Source organism: Stegostoma tigrinum, chromosome 4 (assembly GCF_030684315.1).
Source record: "Stegostoma tigrinum isolate sSteTig4 chromosome 4, sSteTig4.hap1, whole genome shotgun sequence".
NCBI classification, from domain to species: Eukaryota; Metazoa; Chordata; class Chondrichthyes; order Orectolobiformes; family Stegostomatidae; genus Stegostoma; species Stegostoma tigrinum.
The window spans coordinates 63,875,837-63,894,720 of NC_081357.1; the positions used below are offsets into that span (position 1 = coordinate 63,875,837).

General features: G+C 38.6%; 1 protein-coding gene across 4 annotated transcripts in view; it reads right to left on the bottom strand.

The window, feature by feature from the left end:
* tbc1d32 (TBC1 domain family, member 32) overlaps positions 1-18,884 on the bottom strand; it is a 228,770-nt gene that overhangs the window by 158,820 nt on the left and 51,066 nt on the right. For all 4 annotated transcript variants that reach the window (XR_007247581.2, XM_048531424.2, XM_048531423.2 and 1 more), the window contains 6 exons: positions 12,168-12,271; positions 12,005-12,066; positions 11,515-11,665; positions 5,899-5,958; positions 2,816-2,912; positions 2,445-2,582 (listed from right to left, as the gene is read on the bottom strand). Coding sequence is in view for 3 of the 4 variants with exons in the window: in XM_048531424.2 (XP_048387381.2) it covers positions 2,445-2,582; positions 2,816-2,912; positions 5,899-5,958; positions 11,515-11,665; positions 12,005-12,066; positions 12,168-12,271 (612 nt within the window). In the remaining variant the exon portion in view is untranslated. The remainder of the gene's footprint in view (positions 1-2,444; positions 2,583-2,815; positions 2,913-5,898; positions 5,959-11,514; positions 11,666-12,004; positions 12,067-12,167; positions 12,272-18,884) is intronic.

Sequence of the window (18,884 nt, forward strand, 5' to 3'; positions counted from 1 at the left end):
AAAGAAGTCAACAAAGTTGAGTTGGTCCTATAGAAAGGAAGACTGTAGAATTTGTCATGGAAATAAGGAAATGTTGCATTGGGTTCTAAGTTTCCAAACATTCCTTGATTCGGAGATGTGCCATTAGGTTATAAGATAGTAATTCCTTTATTCATAATGGGAGACAAAACAGAAAACAGGAAACTACAGCCAATTATCTTTACCTCTATCAAAGGGAAAATATTACAAGCTATCATTAACCAAGTTAAACTGGGCACCTAGATATATTCAATGCGATCAGTTGGATTCAATTTGGTCTTTAAGGGAAATCATGCCTGACCAATCTATTGGATTTCTTTGAACAAGTAACACATGCTATGAATAAAGAATAAACCAATAGATGTACAGTGTTTAGATTTCCTGAAGACTATCATATAAAATAAAAACTCATGACATAAGGGCAGTGTATTGGCATAGACAAAAAAAACTGGCTGGTGAACAGGAAGCAGGTGAGAGATATAACTGGGTCTTTTTCAGGTTGGCAAACTGTAACCAATACTGTCCGGAGACTGGTGCTGATGTTCAAATGTTTAAAACTAACAGCAAGGGACAGAAGGTATGTTACCAAGTTTACGGATGACACAAAGATAAGTAGAAAAGTAAGTTGTGAAGAAGACAGAGGCTACTAAAAGATATAAATGAAGTGAATGTGCAAAGACGTAGCAAATATACTATTATGTAAGAAAATGTGAAATTGTTTTTTGACAGTAAGTACAAAAGAATTATATAAACAGCAAGAGATTGCAGGGGTCCAATGCACAGAGGAACCTGGATGTTCTCATCCAAGAATCACAAAAGGTAACATAAAAGAACAGCAAGCAATTAGGCAAGTCAGGGAAATATTATAATGGGGAATTGAACACTGACCTAAAGAGTTAGTTTCAGTTATACAAGGCATAATGATGAGATTTCGCTTTCAATTCTGGTCACTATATTTAAGGGAAGATACAAAGATTCTAGAAGCAGCTGAGAGAAGGTTTACCACTCCAACACCTGGAATTCAAAGGGTGTCTTGTGAGACAAGGTTCGACAATACAGTTTAAGAGGCCCAGTTTCATGCCTGACTTGCTCCTGGCGGTGTGCCATAACATCTCCAAGCAGGTTGATTAGAAAATATCTGGAGGAGTAACAGGCAACTTAATTGAAACATACAAGATTCTGTTGGGTCTTAACAGGGTAGATTTGGAGAGGATGTTTCCATTTATGGCAGAAACTAGTACTGGGCTCATTGTTTAAAATTCAGGGGTTGTCCATTAAAAACCAAGATGAGACAAAAAGAATCATCTGAGCGGGTCATGAGACTTCAAAGACTATTCCTGAAAAGGTGGTGAAGGTAGAGTCCTTGGAAAAATTTTAGGCAGAGATAGATTATTGTTAAGCAATGGGGTAGAAAATTAAAGGGGATAGGTGACAACCCAATTTTGGTGTTACAACCAAATCAGCCACCATCTTATTGAATAGTGGGGCAGGTTCGAGGGGCTGAATGGCCTACTCCTGTTCTTAAATCATATGTTCATACACGTAAGTAAGTTCCTATTACAACGAAGAGTGTGGGGAGAAAGGTCCTGCTATCCTGGAAAAGATATCTTGACATCTGGGCAAAGTATCTAGCTGGGGTCAAGCAAAAGGGAAAGAATCTCCAAGGGTTCAGCAGGATAAGAGAAAGAGGTCTTAGCAATCAATAATACCATAGCGGGTAATACAGTATGGCAGAAACAGGAGATACATGGAGGGCTAGAGGATGGTGATGGCACAGTGGCTGGATAGTTACACGGAAGTGAATAAAGTCTCATGGTAAAATAAGAAATGACCAATCTTCCAAACCATGTTTCACTTTTCAGGTCCTACCTTCTTAGGTCATCAACGACCAATCTTCCCTGACCAGAATTCAAGAAACACAGATCTATTAGGTTCTCAGATCCAAATTGCAAACCTGTTCTACAACAGCTCACAGTACATGTTGCATTTTTCAGCCTGTCCCTATGAAATGTCTTTGCTACAAAGTAATGCTAAAATGCAAACGGAATTTTGTTGTAGTTGTTTTCTAAGGCTTGTTGCATACAGAGGTTTGTGCTCTGCTTCTTCAAATGCTCTTTCCTCTCATTTGGCCTGTAAAGGATCATACTCTGAATGATTGATAGGTATGTCCAATAAAAGAAAAACTGGTCTCTCACCATCATGTATATTTCAGTAAATATACAAAACATATGTAGGTGTTTTGTACATCTCAGGGCCTACCATTTTATGCCAATGCGTTTTTATATATCTGAAATTTAAGATGCAAGTCAATGAATATAGACATTAAAAGCACTAAGCTGTAGGTGTTCTGAAACAACTCAGGAAAAAAAAACACCAGATCATACTTTACAATTTAAATTTTACTAAGTAATTTGTAAATTTGTTACCTTTCCTGTTTTTCACCTTTATAGGAAATAGCTTTCTACCATCCGTGTACATCAACAATCTTCCCAGAAGACAAAGTGAATGTACAAAGTAAATATATTGCAATTCATGTCCTGTATAATACATCCTCCGCCCATTGGCTTTAGAAAGAAAAGGAAAATTAAAACTATAAAACACTGTGCGTTCAAAAGAGAATATGTTTTCTCAATGTCATTCAGCTTGGCAAATTAGTCCAATATAAAACAATCTTTAACCAGCTTAATAATCATCTTAATAATCATGACCATTGATAAAATGTATACACTAATGTTAGATTGCATCATTTTTAATGCATTACTCTCAATAGGGGATTACAGCTAACCAAGCTACTTACTTATTTGATTCTGCATGGCACATAAATTGTCAGTACCATCATCCTCTGTGCTTCTGGAATCAAAGTAATCTAAGCATTGGCGAACTGCAGCAGTTATCTGTATAAAAATATATAATTAAAGTTTTAAATATTGCTATGACACTTCATTTCATCTTACCAAATCAACAGTGAACATTTTCTCTGTAGTTATCATATACAGATATATCACAGAATCAGTATAGCCTGTCATGTCAGTCTCAGCTCTCTAAATGAACAATTCACAAAGTGCTATTCCCCTACCTTCTCAATGTAATCCTGCACATTTTCCTTTCCAGATAATAATCCAATTTCTTCTTCAATGGCTTTATTGAACCTGTCTCCAAAATTATTGCTCAAACAGTGATAATGTAAGAATTTATTGTAGGATAATTTTATTAAATCCTATGAGATTTATTGAATATTATAGGAATTGTTCTCTCTCTTATGACAAAACCCCTTAAACCAGATTCCTCAGCTGATAAACACAAGGCAACCATGGTTGTAATTTTGGTCGAGGACATGTCTTTAGCACAAGCAACAAAACAAGCTGATGCTAATCCTGATAAGGGTGTGACAGGAGACCTCACAATCCATACATAACTCAAAAACCTGAAGATTAATCAAAGCTACATAAAACTATCCATACACCGATTAATGGACCATCAATGGAAACGGGATGGGTTACCTTGAATATCTGTCCCTTGACAAGGGACATTTGAATAAATAAGTTGCATGTAAACACAGGCTCTCGAGGGACGCTTTGAATGGAAGAAAACTTCTCAAGGTGAACCATGCTGGCACCAGCCTAACATTTTGGGCAATTCAGAGACTTTGGACAGAATGGAGCATTTAAAAGTTACCCATTATGGTTTGGACAAATATTTTGGCTAAATCAGTGATTAGCACTGCAGCCTCACAGCGCCAGGGACCTGGATTCGATTCCAGCCTCGGGTAACTGTCTGTGCGGGTTTCCTCCGGGTGCTCCGGTTTCCTCCCACAGTCCAAAGATGTGCAGGCTAGGTGGATCGGCCATGCTAAATTTGCCCATAGTGTTCAGGGGTGTGAGGGTTACAAGGGGATGGGTCTGGGTGGGATGCTCCAAGGGGCGGTGAGGACTTGTTGGGCTGAAGGGCCTGTTTCCACACATTGGGAATCTAATCTAAGACACCCGTAAAAAAAGGAATAAGTTACCACCACCAACATTCTTCCCTTGGGAGAAGATAAAGAACTTCCTGACATCTTGACTGATACACCGAAGTAAAGAACAAAGAAGGTTGACTGCTGTTAGCAGCAGGCAGAAACTGTCATTTTCCAGTTTCAGCCATTCCTTATTTTTAATTCAGTAACTCATTCTGAGGAGTAAGCAATGGAATTAACATCTCTCTTCTTCAACCGTCTGTTTGCCCACACCAGGAGCAATAAACTGTCCTTGCCCTTTACAGTCATGTGTATATTTTTTGTATATTAAGATTATGCAACATTTTTAAATGGGTGCTCTTAATAAATTATTTTAAAATACCTTTCCATACTTGACTATCTATTATGGGAAACCATTCCCTCCCAAATCTTCAAATTTACATGAAGATATTTTGTTTTATGACGGCAATTATAAAACATATTATGAGAATCAAAACCATACATTTCTTCATTCATTAACAACTTTTGAAACCGAACATGTGAATTTTTGCCACACATCACTGAAATTTTCCTAGAATGCTTGACATGGCACAAAATTATTTTCAAATTAAGATTCTTCCGTTAATTAAAGGAATGAGACTACACTTTAGGTTTTCTAGAGTGTTTGTGAAGTTTATAAATTGAATGTCTTATTTGAAAATAATTAACTACAAAATGATTCACTAACTATTTTCAGCTTTTTTGAAAATAAAATGAAGAGATCCCTTGTGAAATAGTACTTTCACATTTATCTGTAATGAACAAAGACCTTTATAAGGTTCCATGTTTTTATTTTCCAACTGATCATCATGTTATGCCTCACAGCACCAGGGACCCAGGTTTGATTCTAGTGTCAGATGACTGTGTGGAGATCGCACATTCTCCTTGGGTATGCATGGATTTCAAGCTGGTGCTCCAGTTTTCTCCCACAGTCTGAAGATGTGCAGGTTAGGCGGATTGGCTGTGAGACATGTTAAGGGGTGTTACAGAAATAGGGAGGGATGCTCTTCAGAGAGTTCATGCAAATTCTAACGACTAACAGCCTCTTTCCACACTGTAGGGATTCTAAATGTCCATTCTACTTTGAGTAGAAAAACCTCATCCAATCTCTCCACTTTCTGAACGATACACTATTAAAAACATTTGTTTTATTTTCCCCCTTAAGATACTGTCTCCTGATTCTCTTTCACTTTCTTTTTCATTTCTATTTGCTGTTTTTTTTAACCACTTCCTTGTCCTGTGCATCATGATGCTTGCAGTCTTTCGCTAGTGTCTGTGATCAATTTAGAGTTCAATAGTTATTCGAATGCAAAAATATCATAGAAGATCATAGAGTCTCTACAGTGTGGAAACAGTCCCTTCGGCCCAATAAGTCTACACCGACCCTGACAGCATCCCATCCAAACCAATCCCCCTACAATCCACATCCTTGAACACTACAGGCAATTTAGCACAGTCAATCCACCCAACCTGCATATCTTTGGACTGTGGGAGGAAACTGAAGCAACCAGAGGAAACCCACGCAGACACGGGGAGAAAGTGTAAACTCCACACAGACAGTCACGCAAGGTTGAAATTGAACCTGGGTTACTGGCACTGTGAAGCAACAGTGCTAACCACAAAGCTACCATGCTGCCCCCGAGAAAGTTTATAGAGGTAAACTTTGATTTTGTTTGTTTTCATCAACTGGAAGTTCTTGGGAGATGGCTTATTCTAAGCCTCCATGAGTGTGTTCTTTGAGCATAATCCAACATACTCGAATACATTACTTTTCATTTGTTGCAGTAAGAAAAGCTTCTGCTCATTGCATAAATTCAAGGAAACTTAACAGCACTCATAAATAAAACATTTTATATGCTTCTGACGTTCAGTAATTCTGGAACACTTACCAATGACTTGTATTTAGTTTCAAGGAGTCTTAGAACCACGGTTCTGCTGTAGTAACCATGCTATGAAAAGGAAACAAATCACATAAATCTCCTGAAAGATCTTATAGGTGATTGAGAATTACTTTCAAATGAGAAACATGCTTTGTTGTGAATTACTTTGTGTAAATACAGTATTAGGATGAACAGAAATGAAAGTAACTTTTTAATGTTAAAAACAAGGAATTCTACACTTGACTTCCATTATTCCAAGCAAAATTCTGAGCCCATAAGCTTTCTTCTCATTACAGATTCGTAACCAAACTGCAACACTTGCTACAATTTCCCCTAATGTTCACATGATATGCTACAGTATATTCCTAGTTTCACCTATCTATGCAGAGTATTACACCATCTGCACATGTAATTTGGAAGAAGTTAAATCATGAGGGTGGACTTACCATCTGACAAAGATTAGTTACGTGTATTACAAACACAGAAACTAGAAGCTGCAGTTTCAATCTTCGAGTCTGCTCTGCCATTCAATATGATCACAGTAGATGCTCTATCTCAATATCATATTCCTGCTTTTTACCCATAACCCTTGATTCCTTTAATATCTAAACATTTATCAATTTCTTTCTTGAATATACTTAATGACTTGGCTGCCACAATCTTCTGTGGTAGAGAATTCCACATGATCACTACCCTTTGAATGAAGAAGATATCCCTCATCTCAGTCCTGCACAGCCTACCCCATATCCTGAGACTTTGACCCCTAGTTCAACACTTCCCATCCAGGGAAAACATCCTTCCTGCATTTAATCTATCCCTTTGCAGACATTTCCATATATCACTATATAAATAACATTTTGCCTTTCTGTTTTTCAGGCCAAAGTGTATAACTTCAGATTTATCCACCACGTACTGCATTTACCAGGGGTTTACCCACTCACTCAACGTGTCTAGAATTACCTTGAAGCCTCCTTGCATCCTCTTCTCAGCTCTCAATCCCACCAGGTTTTGAGTCACCAGCAAATGTATAAATGATGCATTTGGTTGCCTCATCCAGGTTACTTACATGTGACATGATTACCTGGGATCCCATTAATCACTGCCAGCCATCATACCCTGCCATCATCAACAATGTCCACTTCTGCTGTTGGGCAAGGGAATGTTTGAAGACGCAAATGGTTGGGAATCTTGAATTTTCCTGTGCTCCTTCTGCTGTTTGCTTTGACCTCCATCTGGGCTTGTTGAAATTGCTAAAACCATTTAACACCTTTGCAGATGCTTGGTCTCCAGTGTGGGCAGTCTTGGCCAAAAGATTCCTAACTCAGTGGGGATGTTGCATTGTTTTCTGGTGGGATTTGAGAATACCCTTCAAGGGCTCTCTCTGACACTCGATAAGCAATTGCCATGACAAAGCTTAAAGACAGCTTATTTTGTAAGTCCTGTCTCAGGCATGGAGACGGCGTGGCCTCCCCAAAACAGTTAATTGACCATAACCAGCCTCAACGCTCAGACATTGGCCTGAAAGGAGCATTGAGCATTTACTTTGCTATCGGGTTGACAGAATCAGCTGAACACCCCATTTCACTTAAATTGGCAGCAAACAGGGACTTGGCTATCAGCAACTGAAGCACATCCTGACCAGTGCCTTGTCCAATTTCAGGCTATTTTGCAATGATGGTTTTAGTGACTTAATATAGACTTATGCAGAAAACTACAAACTGTGTAATTTTCTATCTCCATGCAAATGTCACAACAAAGGCTAAAACTTTAACCTGCACTTGACATCAAATCCTCTCAATGTGCATCACAGACAAGCAATACCTGAGCTCTATGCTGGGTAGACAGTGGGATTAGGAGATGTGTTTTGATGATGAGTCACCAGACTCAAAACGTCAACTTTGCTTTCTTCCTACAGATGCTGCCAGATCTGCTGAATTTCTCCAGCAACTTCTGTTTTTGTTTCAGAGTTATTGGGAGATAAGAATTAAGGAATGGGTTTCGACAAATGTTATAAAGGTGCTTAAAAAAGATGTCGTGTCTATAGAGCCAATTTTGAAGATCATCTATCCCGTTGAAGGAACTACCTTCAATGATGGGAGAGAGGTGGCAAAGAAATACTGAAAGTACTGTAGAAGTATATTTGGGAACAATTACAGGGCTGAGGAGTAGAATGTGTAAAGATGTGAGATGGAGTCAGCAACAGAATTATTATGGTAAAGGAGGAGGCTGTTCGGCCCATCATCTCTGCAAAGGTTCTCCAAGTGAGCATTATATTTCAGGGTTATTTTCGTGCCTTTACCAGATTACTCAGAATATAAATTTCTATTTGAACAATATTCTAACATCCTTTTGAATGTCTCAACTGATCTGGCTGCACCAAACTTCCAGGCAGTGTGTTCTAGATTCAGATGACTGTGTGAAACAATTTGTTTTCACATTGCATTTGCATATTTTACAAATTACCTTACAGCTACGCTTTCTTGTTCTTGAAGCTTTTATGAGAACAGTTTCTCCCTAATTACCATCTGACTCTCATGATTTTGAAAACATCCATCAAATTTCCTTTAGCCTTCTCCTCTCCATCGAAAACAATCTGAACTTCTCCAACCTATCATCATTGCAGTGTCACAACCCCAGTACCATTCACAAAACCTCTTCTGAACGCTCTCCGATATGCTCATACTCTTTTTAAAATGTGGAACTGACAACTACAGGCAATATTCGAGCCAAAGACTAACTAGTAGTTTGTACAAGTTCAGCATATTCTCCTAATTCTTGTACTCTACAACACATTTAATAAAGCCATATTATTTATCACATGTTCACTGTACCTGCCTTGCCACCTTTAGTGACTTCAGCATATAGACACATCTAATCCTGAATGTATCAGCACACCAATTAGAGTAGCACTCTTTATCATCCTGCACTTCCCCGTTCTGTCAAAATGTATCACCTCACACTACTCTGAATTCAACTTCATCTTCCACATATCTGCCCCTGCAACAAATTTTGTACTTTTACAGTGGTTTTAAATGTGTCTAAGTTTTATATCATTTGCAAAACTGGACACTGTCCCTTGCACTATCAAAATTTAGATTAATAGAATAACAGGAAAAGCAGTCATCCCAAAACAGTCCTTTGGGGGCTATATTTCAAACTTTGTGCCAGTCTGGAAAATCAACCACTACTTTGTCTCTTCTTCCTCAGGCAATTTTGTATCCACATTGCTACTGTCACTGTAATTCAGTTGGCACTGGACAGCAATAAGCTAATGAAGATAGCAGATGAATGAAAATTGGGGCAACGCAGAACATACTTCGGATGAACTGGAATTTATGGTGGGAGGAGGCAGGAATTTAACAATGAAAGTATTGGAATAAATCTTAATTTGACAAAAGCATGCATTAGGGTTTCAGCACTAAAGGTTATCAGAATAATGCTTTCAACAAAAGTCCCGCCAATTTTGATCAATGTTGACTTCAGCAAGACAGTACTTCAGTGCTGGAATTAAACATCTCAACTCGCTAAGTCAGAGCCCTTAAACTATTTTGTTTAAAATCTGTGATACTATCCAAATAATTAACCAAATAACCTGAGTCATCACCACAGGAAGTAGTTGGCGCCAAAACAGTGAATGTATTCAAGAGGCGACTAGATATAGCACTTGGGGTGAAAGGGCTCAAAAGTTATGGGGAGAAAGCAGAAATAGGCAATAGAGTTGGATAATCAGCCATGATCTGAAGAATGGTGGTGCAGGCTCAAATGGCCAAATGGCCTCCCTCTGCTCCTATTTTCTATGTAATAGATATTCCAATATTGTAACAATTCTTTTCTTTCAAACCAAAAAAACGACTCGTATGAATCTTCAAAAGCAATTTGAAATTAAGACTTGGGCCCAATAAAAACAAGACTGAGACTTTTGAGTCAATGTTTAGGATAGATTCTTGCATCATAAATTACATTCCAGGATAGATTCCAGCTGATCTGCAAGCTTAATAATCCAGTCACAGCAACATTCTAAAAACAAGCTTCAACAAATTACTTATTGTATTAGTTAGCTGTTAGCTGGTCGCAACAGCAAATTGTTTTAATTTGTAAACAGTGCTTTTCACTTAATGTACTGAATATCTGTGCTGATACTGCTTCTTCAGCTCCAAAATTTTGAGGTTTCAAATAACCCTGTCGGACTACAATGTGGTGTCATGTGATTTTTGACTAGGTTGCGGGGAGGCACAAAGAAGGGAATGAGGAAACAGGTGATCAAAGATAATGGGAACTCTCTGATGAAGGGTCTAGGCCCAAAGCATCCGCTTTTGTGCTCCTAAGATGTTGCTTAGCCTGCTGTGCTCATCCAGCTTCACACCTTGTTATAATGAGGAAACAGGTGTTGGCTGGGAACTTCAGTTAGGCATTGAAGTGCTTGAAACTACTTCCAGTCAGTTGAAAATCTGAGCCTTTTAGATGTATTTTATGACAACACAATGCTGTAAAGCAGTACTGTTCAGAACTTGTACAGGTTTCTGGACATCAAAGTGTCCTAGGAAGTCGGTTCTGCAGTTGAATTGCTGTTTTGTTCCATTTGTAAATGCATTTTAGCTACTGCTTCAGTCATAAGCCCATAATTTCTCTCTCTCATCCTCTTTACTCAATACTGCCTTTCCTTTTTTTCTCCCACTCAAATGTCACAACCTACATGTCTCAGACAGCACTTCACCCCTCTATCTTTCTAATCTCATTCTACTTTTTTCAGACTTGAATTTCCCTTCAAAAAAGATAAATCTATCCTCTGAGGCTTTATGAACATCATCTGAAGAAAATATTCTCCTAAACATCTCCAGCTGCCTCAGTTCTTTTCACGTTTCTCTTAAAACCTCTGACCAAGTTAATATTTTTCTTTGGCTTATATTAGTTTTAATTCCTTTTGCTTCTGTGAAATACCATTCTGAGAATATGTTTTACAATTTTTGTTAATGTTAACTCTGTCCTGTGAACGAATGATGTGCAGTTCAGACTAACAACAACACTGCCTCGATTCATGACCCAGTTGAGGTAGTCTTGGAATCTGCCTCCTTGACGTGCCACTGAAAAGAGAGAGTAACGACAAAGAACTATCGACAGAAACCAGCACGAAAAATGGCTTAGGATGAAACATCAGCAGACAGTGACAAAAGACATGTGTTCTGTCAGAGCACAGATGACTAAATTAAGAAATAAATCATGGAGTAGCATGAAAGAAAAATCGAGAATGAGACTTGCATGCAATTTAGAGAATTTTGTCACAGTAACATAGTTGGAACTTACATAAAGTCAATAGAAATAAATAACATCTGGGATTAAAATGGTACAGAGTTCTTAAAGTGCATGTAAGGAAGCTGTATCACAGCTAGACTTCAGTCTTTAAGGTGAAGCAGGCAACAAAAGTGAGTAGAACTTTGGACAGCAACTGGGCAATATAGGCCAAGCCTGGATTAAATTTACATTGAAAACTAGCAGGCCAAGATTGTGTGTCAATACTTCATGACTCTATTTGCTGGTCAAAAGTCAATCATGTGGTGGAAATATTATGGATGTTTTAAGATTCTTTGCTTGTTATCATTAAATTACTTTTATATTAATTATTTTTACCATCCACTTATTGAACCAGGAGGCTTTTGTATCCAACAATGCTAGAAAATGGACAGGTTTCAGCACATGGTACGAGGATTCAGCTCTGAAACTCTGTTCATGAGTTACTGACAGCAGTGACAGAGTGCTCTCCACTATCTCTTCCATAAACCTGGAGAAAATTGAAAATCAGAGATTTACAATTGCTGTTAATGCTGAAGCAAATTCTTAGCTGCGAATCACAGATATGCAGAGAGTTATTCATGCTACTTTTTATGGTGACAAGTGAAGCAAAATATTTCACATTTTCACAATAAACTTCAGAAACAGAGTATTTCAAAGGTCTCATATGTTAAAATTTCTGTAATTTGAATTTTTCAGATACATGATTAAGTATTCTGCTAACCAACATGATAAACCACAAAAGGTAAATGATTAATACTTTAGTTACAATGTAAAACAAGTACACTAGTACCAATCCATAAAGTCTTAACAGGTAATAAAAATATACTTCTCTGGCTGGCGTATCCAAAAGGATGGAACTTCCTTCTGAAACTCATTAAGAAGGCGAAACTGTAAAAAAAAGTTAAAGTTTTACATTTTTAAAAAATGTTTACAAAGATTGACTACAGTTTCAAAACAGAAATATTACAATTTTATCAATACTCAATTACCTTTTTAAGTAACCGTATGACCTCCGGGTTTGTTATATCGACGCCAGCAGAAAGAGTGGGAAATGAACTTTGATGTGACATAAAGCAAGACTCCAAGTGACTAGCTACAAGAAAATTGATGCACGTTAAAAGAACAATATTTCATTAACAGGGAGTAAGTTACCAAAATTAAAGTTACAACAAGAAAATACGTTTTGTCACAGATCCCAAACTTTAGCTAAATTAGAAATGTTTAACTAAAAGACAAAGTTAGGCAAAGCCAAGAGGGATTACTGAAGTAGACAATGAGGCGTTTATCAGGTAGTGGAATTTCAAAATCACAGCATTGATACATCGCAGGAAGAGACCATTCAGACACCGTTCCCAGTTATCCATAGTCCTGCATATTCTTCCATTTTGATGATTATCAAATTCCAACTTAAATGCCTTGACTAAACCTGCCTCCACCACATCTCAAGCAATTAACCCAGATTCCAGCCACTCACTGCATGAAAGAATGTTCTCTGCTGCTTTGTTTGCCAATCACCTTAAATCTGTGTCCTCTTTCTCAATCTTTGCAGTAATGGGAACAGCTCTTCCCTGCCTACTCTGTTCAGACCCCACACAAATTTGTTAAAGGTATATAAAATCATCAACCTGCAGACAGATAGATAGGATTATGCTGAAAGATTAGGAGGAGGGAAAATTTGATTCTAAGAGAATAAGGCTTGTTGGGCTGAATGACCTTTTAATGTAGCTGAAATGTCTGACAGTGGTGGTGGGATTGAAGGTTTAAGTTAATCAATGGGGTATCAATCATGTGACCTGTTCTGTCCCAGGGTGCTCTACATCAAGCGAAGAATATTCCATCAAACTCATAACTTGTGCCTTGTGGATGGGTGACAGATTTCCAGGACTCAGGTGGGAGTTACTTCCTCAAAAATCCAAGTCTGTGGTTACAGGAGCAAATTACAGTATTGATCCAGTTCAGTGTATGGTCAAAAATAACCTCCAATTTATTGTTAATGGGTACTTCAGCCTGGCACACAATATGCGGGGAGGGGAGGGGTGAGAAAAAAAAACTCATGAGAGGTGTGCAAGAGAAAGGGCATACAAGAAAAAGAGTGACAGTGTGTAAGGGAGCACGTGAAAAGAAGCACATGACAGGGTGTGCATGAAAGCATGTGACAGAGGCAGTGTGTGACCAAAAGAGAATATATATTTATTGTAAACTAACAAAATTATCTTAATCTATGGATTCCAACATAAAACTTAGACAACATTTCATCTTTGATATTTGTGTTATATCTTTTTAAATATGAAAATCCATAATAAAATTCAGCAAATAGTGTGCAAAATAGTAAATGTGACTATTCACATAGTCATAAGGGAGACAGAGAGACTGCAGGAAACTACTACAGGCTGTTTAGCATAACTTCTGTCACAGGGGAGATACTAGAGCCTATCATTAAGGAGGCTACAGCAAGGCCTTTCAAAAATCTTAAAGTAAAAAGGCAGAATTCACATGGTTTGAGGGGGGGAAATTTGGATTTCCAAAAGGCATTTGATAAGGTATCACTTCCAAGGTTATGATACAAGATAAGAATTTGTGGTGTGACAGTAGCATTTTAGTATAGATGCAGGATTTGTTAACCAATAGGTAGGCATAAATGTATTGCTTTCAGGTTGGCAAGATGTGGCAGATGCATGCCAGATGGGTCAGTGTTAAGAGCTCAAATATTTGCAATTTATATCAATAACTTGGATGAAGGGATCGAAGATACGGTTGCTAACTTTGCTGACAACAAGATCAGTTGAAAAGCAAGTTTAGAAGAGGTATTAAAGGAGTCTGCAAAGGCAGATGAGATAATATGCAGGAAAATGTGAACTCGTTCTCTTTGACAGAAAGAAAAATAGTATAATATTTAAACAGAGAGAGATTCCTGAATTCTGGAGGTATACGGATCTGTATGTCCTAAAACGCGAATCACAAAATAAAACGCGAATCACAAAAAAAAAACTTAGTACACAGGTACAGCAACTGAAGGCACATAGGATGTGTTAATTGCAAGGGAATGGAATATTAAAGATGTTTTGCTATTGTTGTGTAAAACACAGGTAAGGCCACACATTGGCGTATGGTATGCAGTTTTGGTCTCACTATTTAAGAAAGGGTGCACAGTGTTAGAAGGAATTCAGAGAAGGTCCGCTTGACTGATACCTGGGATGGGGTGTTATCTTGTGATGAAAGCTTATGCAGGGTGAGGCTCTTTCCAAAAAAGTTGAGACAAGAAATAAGAAAAGCAGAGAGGGAAAAAGACTAGCATCTAACACAAAGGGGAATTTCAAACTCCTCTGCAGATACCTATAATAATACGAGTGGTTAAGGAAAGAGTGAGGATGACTGGAGACCAAAAAGCAGCGGGCATGACATTATGGGAGGGGGCATGACTGAAGTGTTAAATGAATATTTGCATCTGTCCTCACGAAATGAGACGTTGCTGCCCAGGGCATTTGGTGACAGAGAAGGAAACTTGTCACTAGAAAGGTTTAAAATTAATAAGAAAAAAAAATCTTGGATAGATTGTAGTACTTAAAATTGACAAGCGACCAGGACCAGATGAAATGCATCCAAGGATTTTGAAGCAAGTGAGTGCAGAAATTGCAAAAGCATGGAACGGAATTTTTTAGTCATCCTTGTACTCAAGGGAGGTGCCAAAGAGTGGAGAATTGCAAATATTATGGTCTTGTTCAAGAAAGGTTGTGAAGAATAATTCTAGCAATGACAGACTAATATACAGGTATTTCTTGATATCATGTGGGGCGAATTAAACCAGCTGTAGATTGGTATCTCATTTCAGGAGGCGTCTAAGATAGATCAGCCACACGATACCTCAAACTGAAAATGATTGTAAATGCTTCAGCCTTGGTTTGTATACTGATGTTCTGGGCTTCTAAATTTATTAAGGATAAAGTTATTTCTGGATTTGCCTCTTTGATTTGATTTATTGCTATCACATGTACCAAATACAGTGAAAAGTTTTGTTTAGCATACAGTACAGGCAGATCATGCATACAAGGACATACAGATCATCGGGTGTTTAAACAGAGGGAGGCATACAAGTAATTTCAAATCAACCACACTTCTGTGGCTCTAAAGTCACATATAGGCCTGGAACGGATAAACAAGTGCGCTAAGAAATGCTTTTAATGAAATAAATGCAACTTAGCAGGTGTATTCTAGACAGGATAAGGAATAAAACTAGGCTAAAGGCTCACTGTGATAGAAGTGGTAGAAATAAGAACAACCTAGGCTGCACTATCAGGGATAAGGGGACTGAGGTGGACATGAACAACATCTGGTAAGTATTGAGGAAATAATAATCATTTACTAAACATAGGATTGCAAATTGATCATTTGAGAAACTGAGCAGGTGACATCAAGCGTATGAGATATGAGAACTTATAGATTTTTGCCAGAATTCACTCTTCGAATGTTTAAGACTGATTCCTCTTGTGTTCACATTAATAAATGATTGTAACATGTATACTAGTCTCCTGGTGATTTGTTAAGTTGAACCTCAACGGTATTTGATGTAGTCAGCGGATCTCATGTCATGCCCCCAGAACCAGCATCACAGTGTGTGCATGTGGTCAATTTCAATTTACCACCCACAAGTAGGGCAGAGAGCCAAACTGGACTGACTTGGGCAAGATCCAAAGAAACTGAAAGAAGACTCAACATCAGATGATGAGGCAGGACCACGCTGGCAAGACAGGAAAGCCAAAATAACACAGCTTGATCAGACCCTACAAGCTGCTGTGGAACCACCCTGCAACCCAATGGTATCAATGTGGACTTCACCAGCTTCAAAATCTCCCCTTCCCCCACCGCATCCCAAAACCAGCCCAGTTCGTCCCCTTCCCCCACAGCACCACACAACCAGCCCAGCTCTTCCCCCCCCACCCACTGCATCCCAAAACCAGTCCAACCTGTCTCTGCCTCCCTAACCTGTTCTTCCTCTCACCCATCCCTTCCTCCCACCCCAAGCCGCACCTCCATCTCCTACTTACTAACCTCATCCCACCTCCTTGACCTGTCCGTCTTCCCTGGTCTGACCTATCCCCTCCCTACCTCCCCACCTATACTCTCCTCTCCACCTATCTTCTTTTCTCTCCATCTTCAGTCTGCATCCCCCTCTCTCCCTATTTATTCCAGAACCCTCACCCCATCCCCCTCTCTGATGAAGGGTCTAGGCCCGAAACGTCAGCTTTTGTGCTCCTGAGATGCTGCTGGGCCTGCTGTGTTCATCTAGCCTCACATTTCGTTATCTTGGATTCTCCAGCATCTGCAGTTCCCATTATCACTCAGCCATAGCTACACTGGTCAGGAAACTGCAACCAGGTGGTGTGGGTGAATGTCTAAATGAAAGACAAAAAGTATTTTCAGGGGAGAATCAGAAGGTAAAGTTTAAAATGGTTTATTCTAAACTTTAAAATGGATTTTTTTTAAAAAAACACAAGGTCACAGAAGATGATGTGCCTTTTGTTTAGTTCTGCCCCTTAACATGGGCACTAGCTTTTATGAGTCTAACTTCACACTTCGTGTCTTGTGTTTTTGGATGATAGTAATTTTTCTTTAACTCTTATAAGGTGTGATTAACACATTGAAAGACTTATTGAGCTCCTGACAGGGTCACAAGGCAACTTTGTTTCTTTGTTTTCTTTTTGGGAGGACAGCCAGAAAAGAACATCAACTACTTGTTAAGGTCAAGAGATTAAAAAATAGTGAATTAATACACAGACAGACATCAATACATACAAGTTGTTTATACGGAAATAAAAATTTTCAATACAAGGATATTGAAAAATAAAAGGAAACTTGTTAGCCCACAACACCGTTATTTGCATCTAGAATAATGTTGCAAAGTACAACATCTCAAAGGAATTTACCAAGTTATTTCCATAAACTTAGATAATATACAAGGGTAAAGAAATATTAGTGTCTGGAATATTTTAATTGTACTGTAAAGGTACTCCAAGGCTCAAAGTCATAGAAAATAGGAGTAGGCTATTCCACCCTTCAAGCCTGCTCCACTGTCCATTATGACCATAGCCAATCATCTAACTCAGTAATCTGTTCCCACATTAACTTCATACCCTTTGATCGCTTTAGCACAAGTGATATATCTAACTCTATCTTGAAATCATACAATGTTTTCAGCCTTGACTGCTCTGACAGAAAATGCCACAGGTTCACCACTCTGTGGGTGAAGAAATTTCTCCTCATCCTAATCCTAAATGGTTTATCCCATACCTTAGATTGTGACTACTCGTTCTGGACTCTCCTAATGCAGGGAACATCCTTTTTGCATCTTCTCTGTCTAATCCTGTTAGAATTTCATAAGTTTCAACGAGAACCCTCCCCCATCTATCCTTACGACCTCCAGCAAAGAAAGTCCTAACCAATTCAACCTCTCCACATATGTCAGCCCTGCTGTCCCAGGAATTAGTTTGGTAAATTTTCACCGCGCACCCTCTATAGGAAGAATATCTTTCTCAGGTGAGAATGTGCGCGGTTTTGGCAATGTTTCAAGCATGTTCTCACCAAGGCCAAGGAATGAAATAGAATGGGAACAATAGTAGGGAAAATGCTGGAGTCTTTTATAACAACCCCTAAAACAGTAAGAACTAGTAACAATAAGGTGTTTGCCTCCTTAAGTCTGCTCCAACTTTCTATTAGGATCATGCTGATCGGACATTCTTCACAACCACTCTCCTGCATTTTCCCCATAACCTTGGATTCCCCAACGGAAAAAAGAATCTCTCTCAGCCTTAAATACACACAAATACTTTTCCCCTACAGGTCTCTGTGGCAAGGAGTTCCAAAGATCCTCAATCATCTGAGAGAAAAAGATCTCAGTCTTAAACCCCCTTTATTTTAAGGCTATGCCCTCTGGTTCTAGATTCTCCCATAAGGGGTAACATCCTCTCAGCATTTACCCTGTGAAGTCTTTTAAAGAATCCTGTACATTTCAATAAGATCACTTATCATTATTCTATACACTAGTGAGGACAGCCTTTGCTGATAAGACAATCCCTCCATACAGGAATCATCATTGTGAATCTTTTCAGCTGCCTATATCTTTCCTTAAATAAGGGGGGGCAAAACTCATTACAGTACTCTAGATGTGGTCTCAACAGCACTTTGTACCATGACAGTAAGACTGCCCTATTTCTATACTGCAACCCCCCTGAAATGAGAGGCAACATTTCATTAACCTGCCTGATTACCAGCTGCAACTGTGTGCCAGCTTTTAGTGTTTCATGTTCAAGTACCCCCAAGTTGCAGCTTTCTGCAGATTTTCTCCATTTAATATCCTGCTGCTTGGTTATTCCTTCCAAAATGAACAACTTCACATCCAATCTTGAAGGCTTTTGAACAAAATTGCCTCACATTTGAGGGCGCTAGTGAGGAAAAACTGAATTTTCACTGCTTGTGAGAGGTTTCCTAAAAAGTAGCAGCTAATTTTTTATGTTAAAGAAATTACAGTGCAAAAATAAATAGGTGGCTTTATAGAACATAGAACATAGAACGTTACAGCACAGTACAGGCCCTTCGGCCCTCAGTGTAGTGCCGACCTGTCATACCAATCTCAAGCCCATCTAACCTACACGATTCCATGTACGTCCATATGCTTGTCCAATGACGACTTAAATGTACCTAAAGTTGGCAAA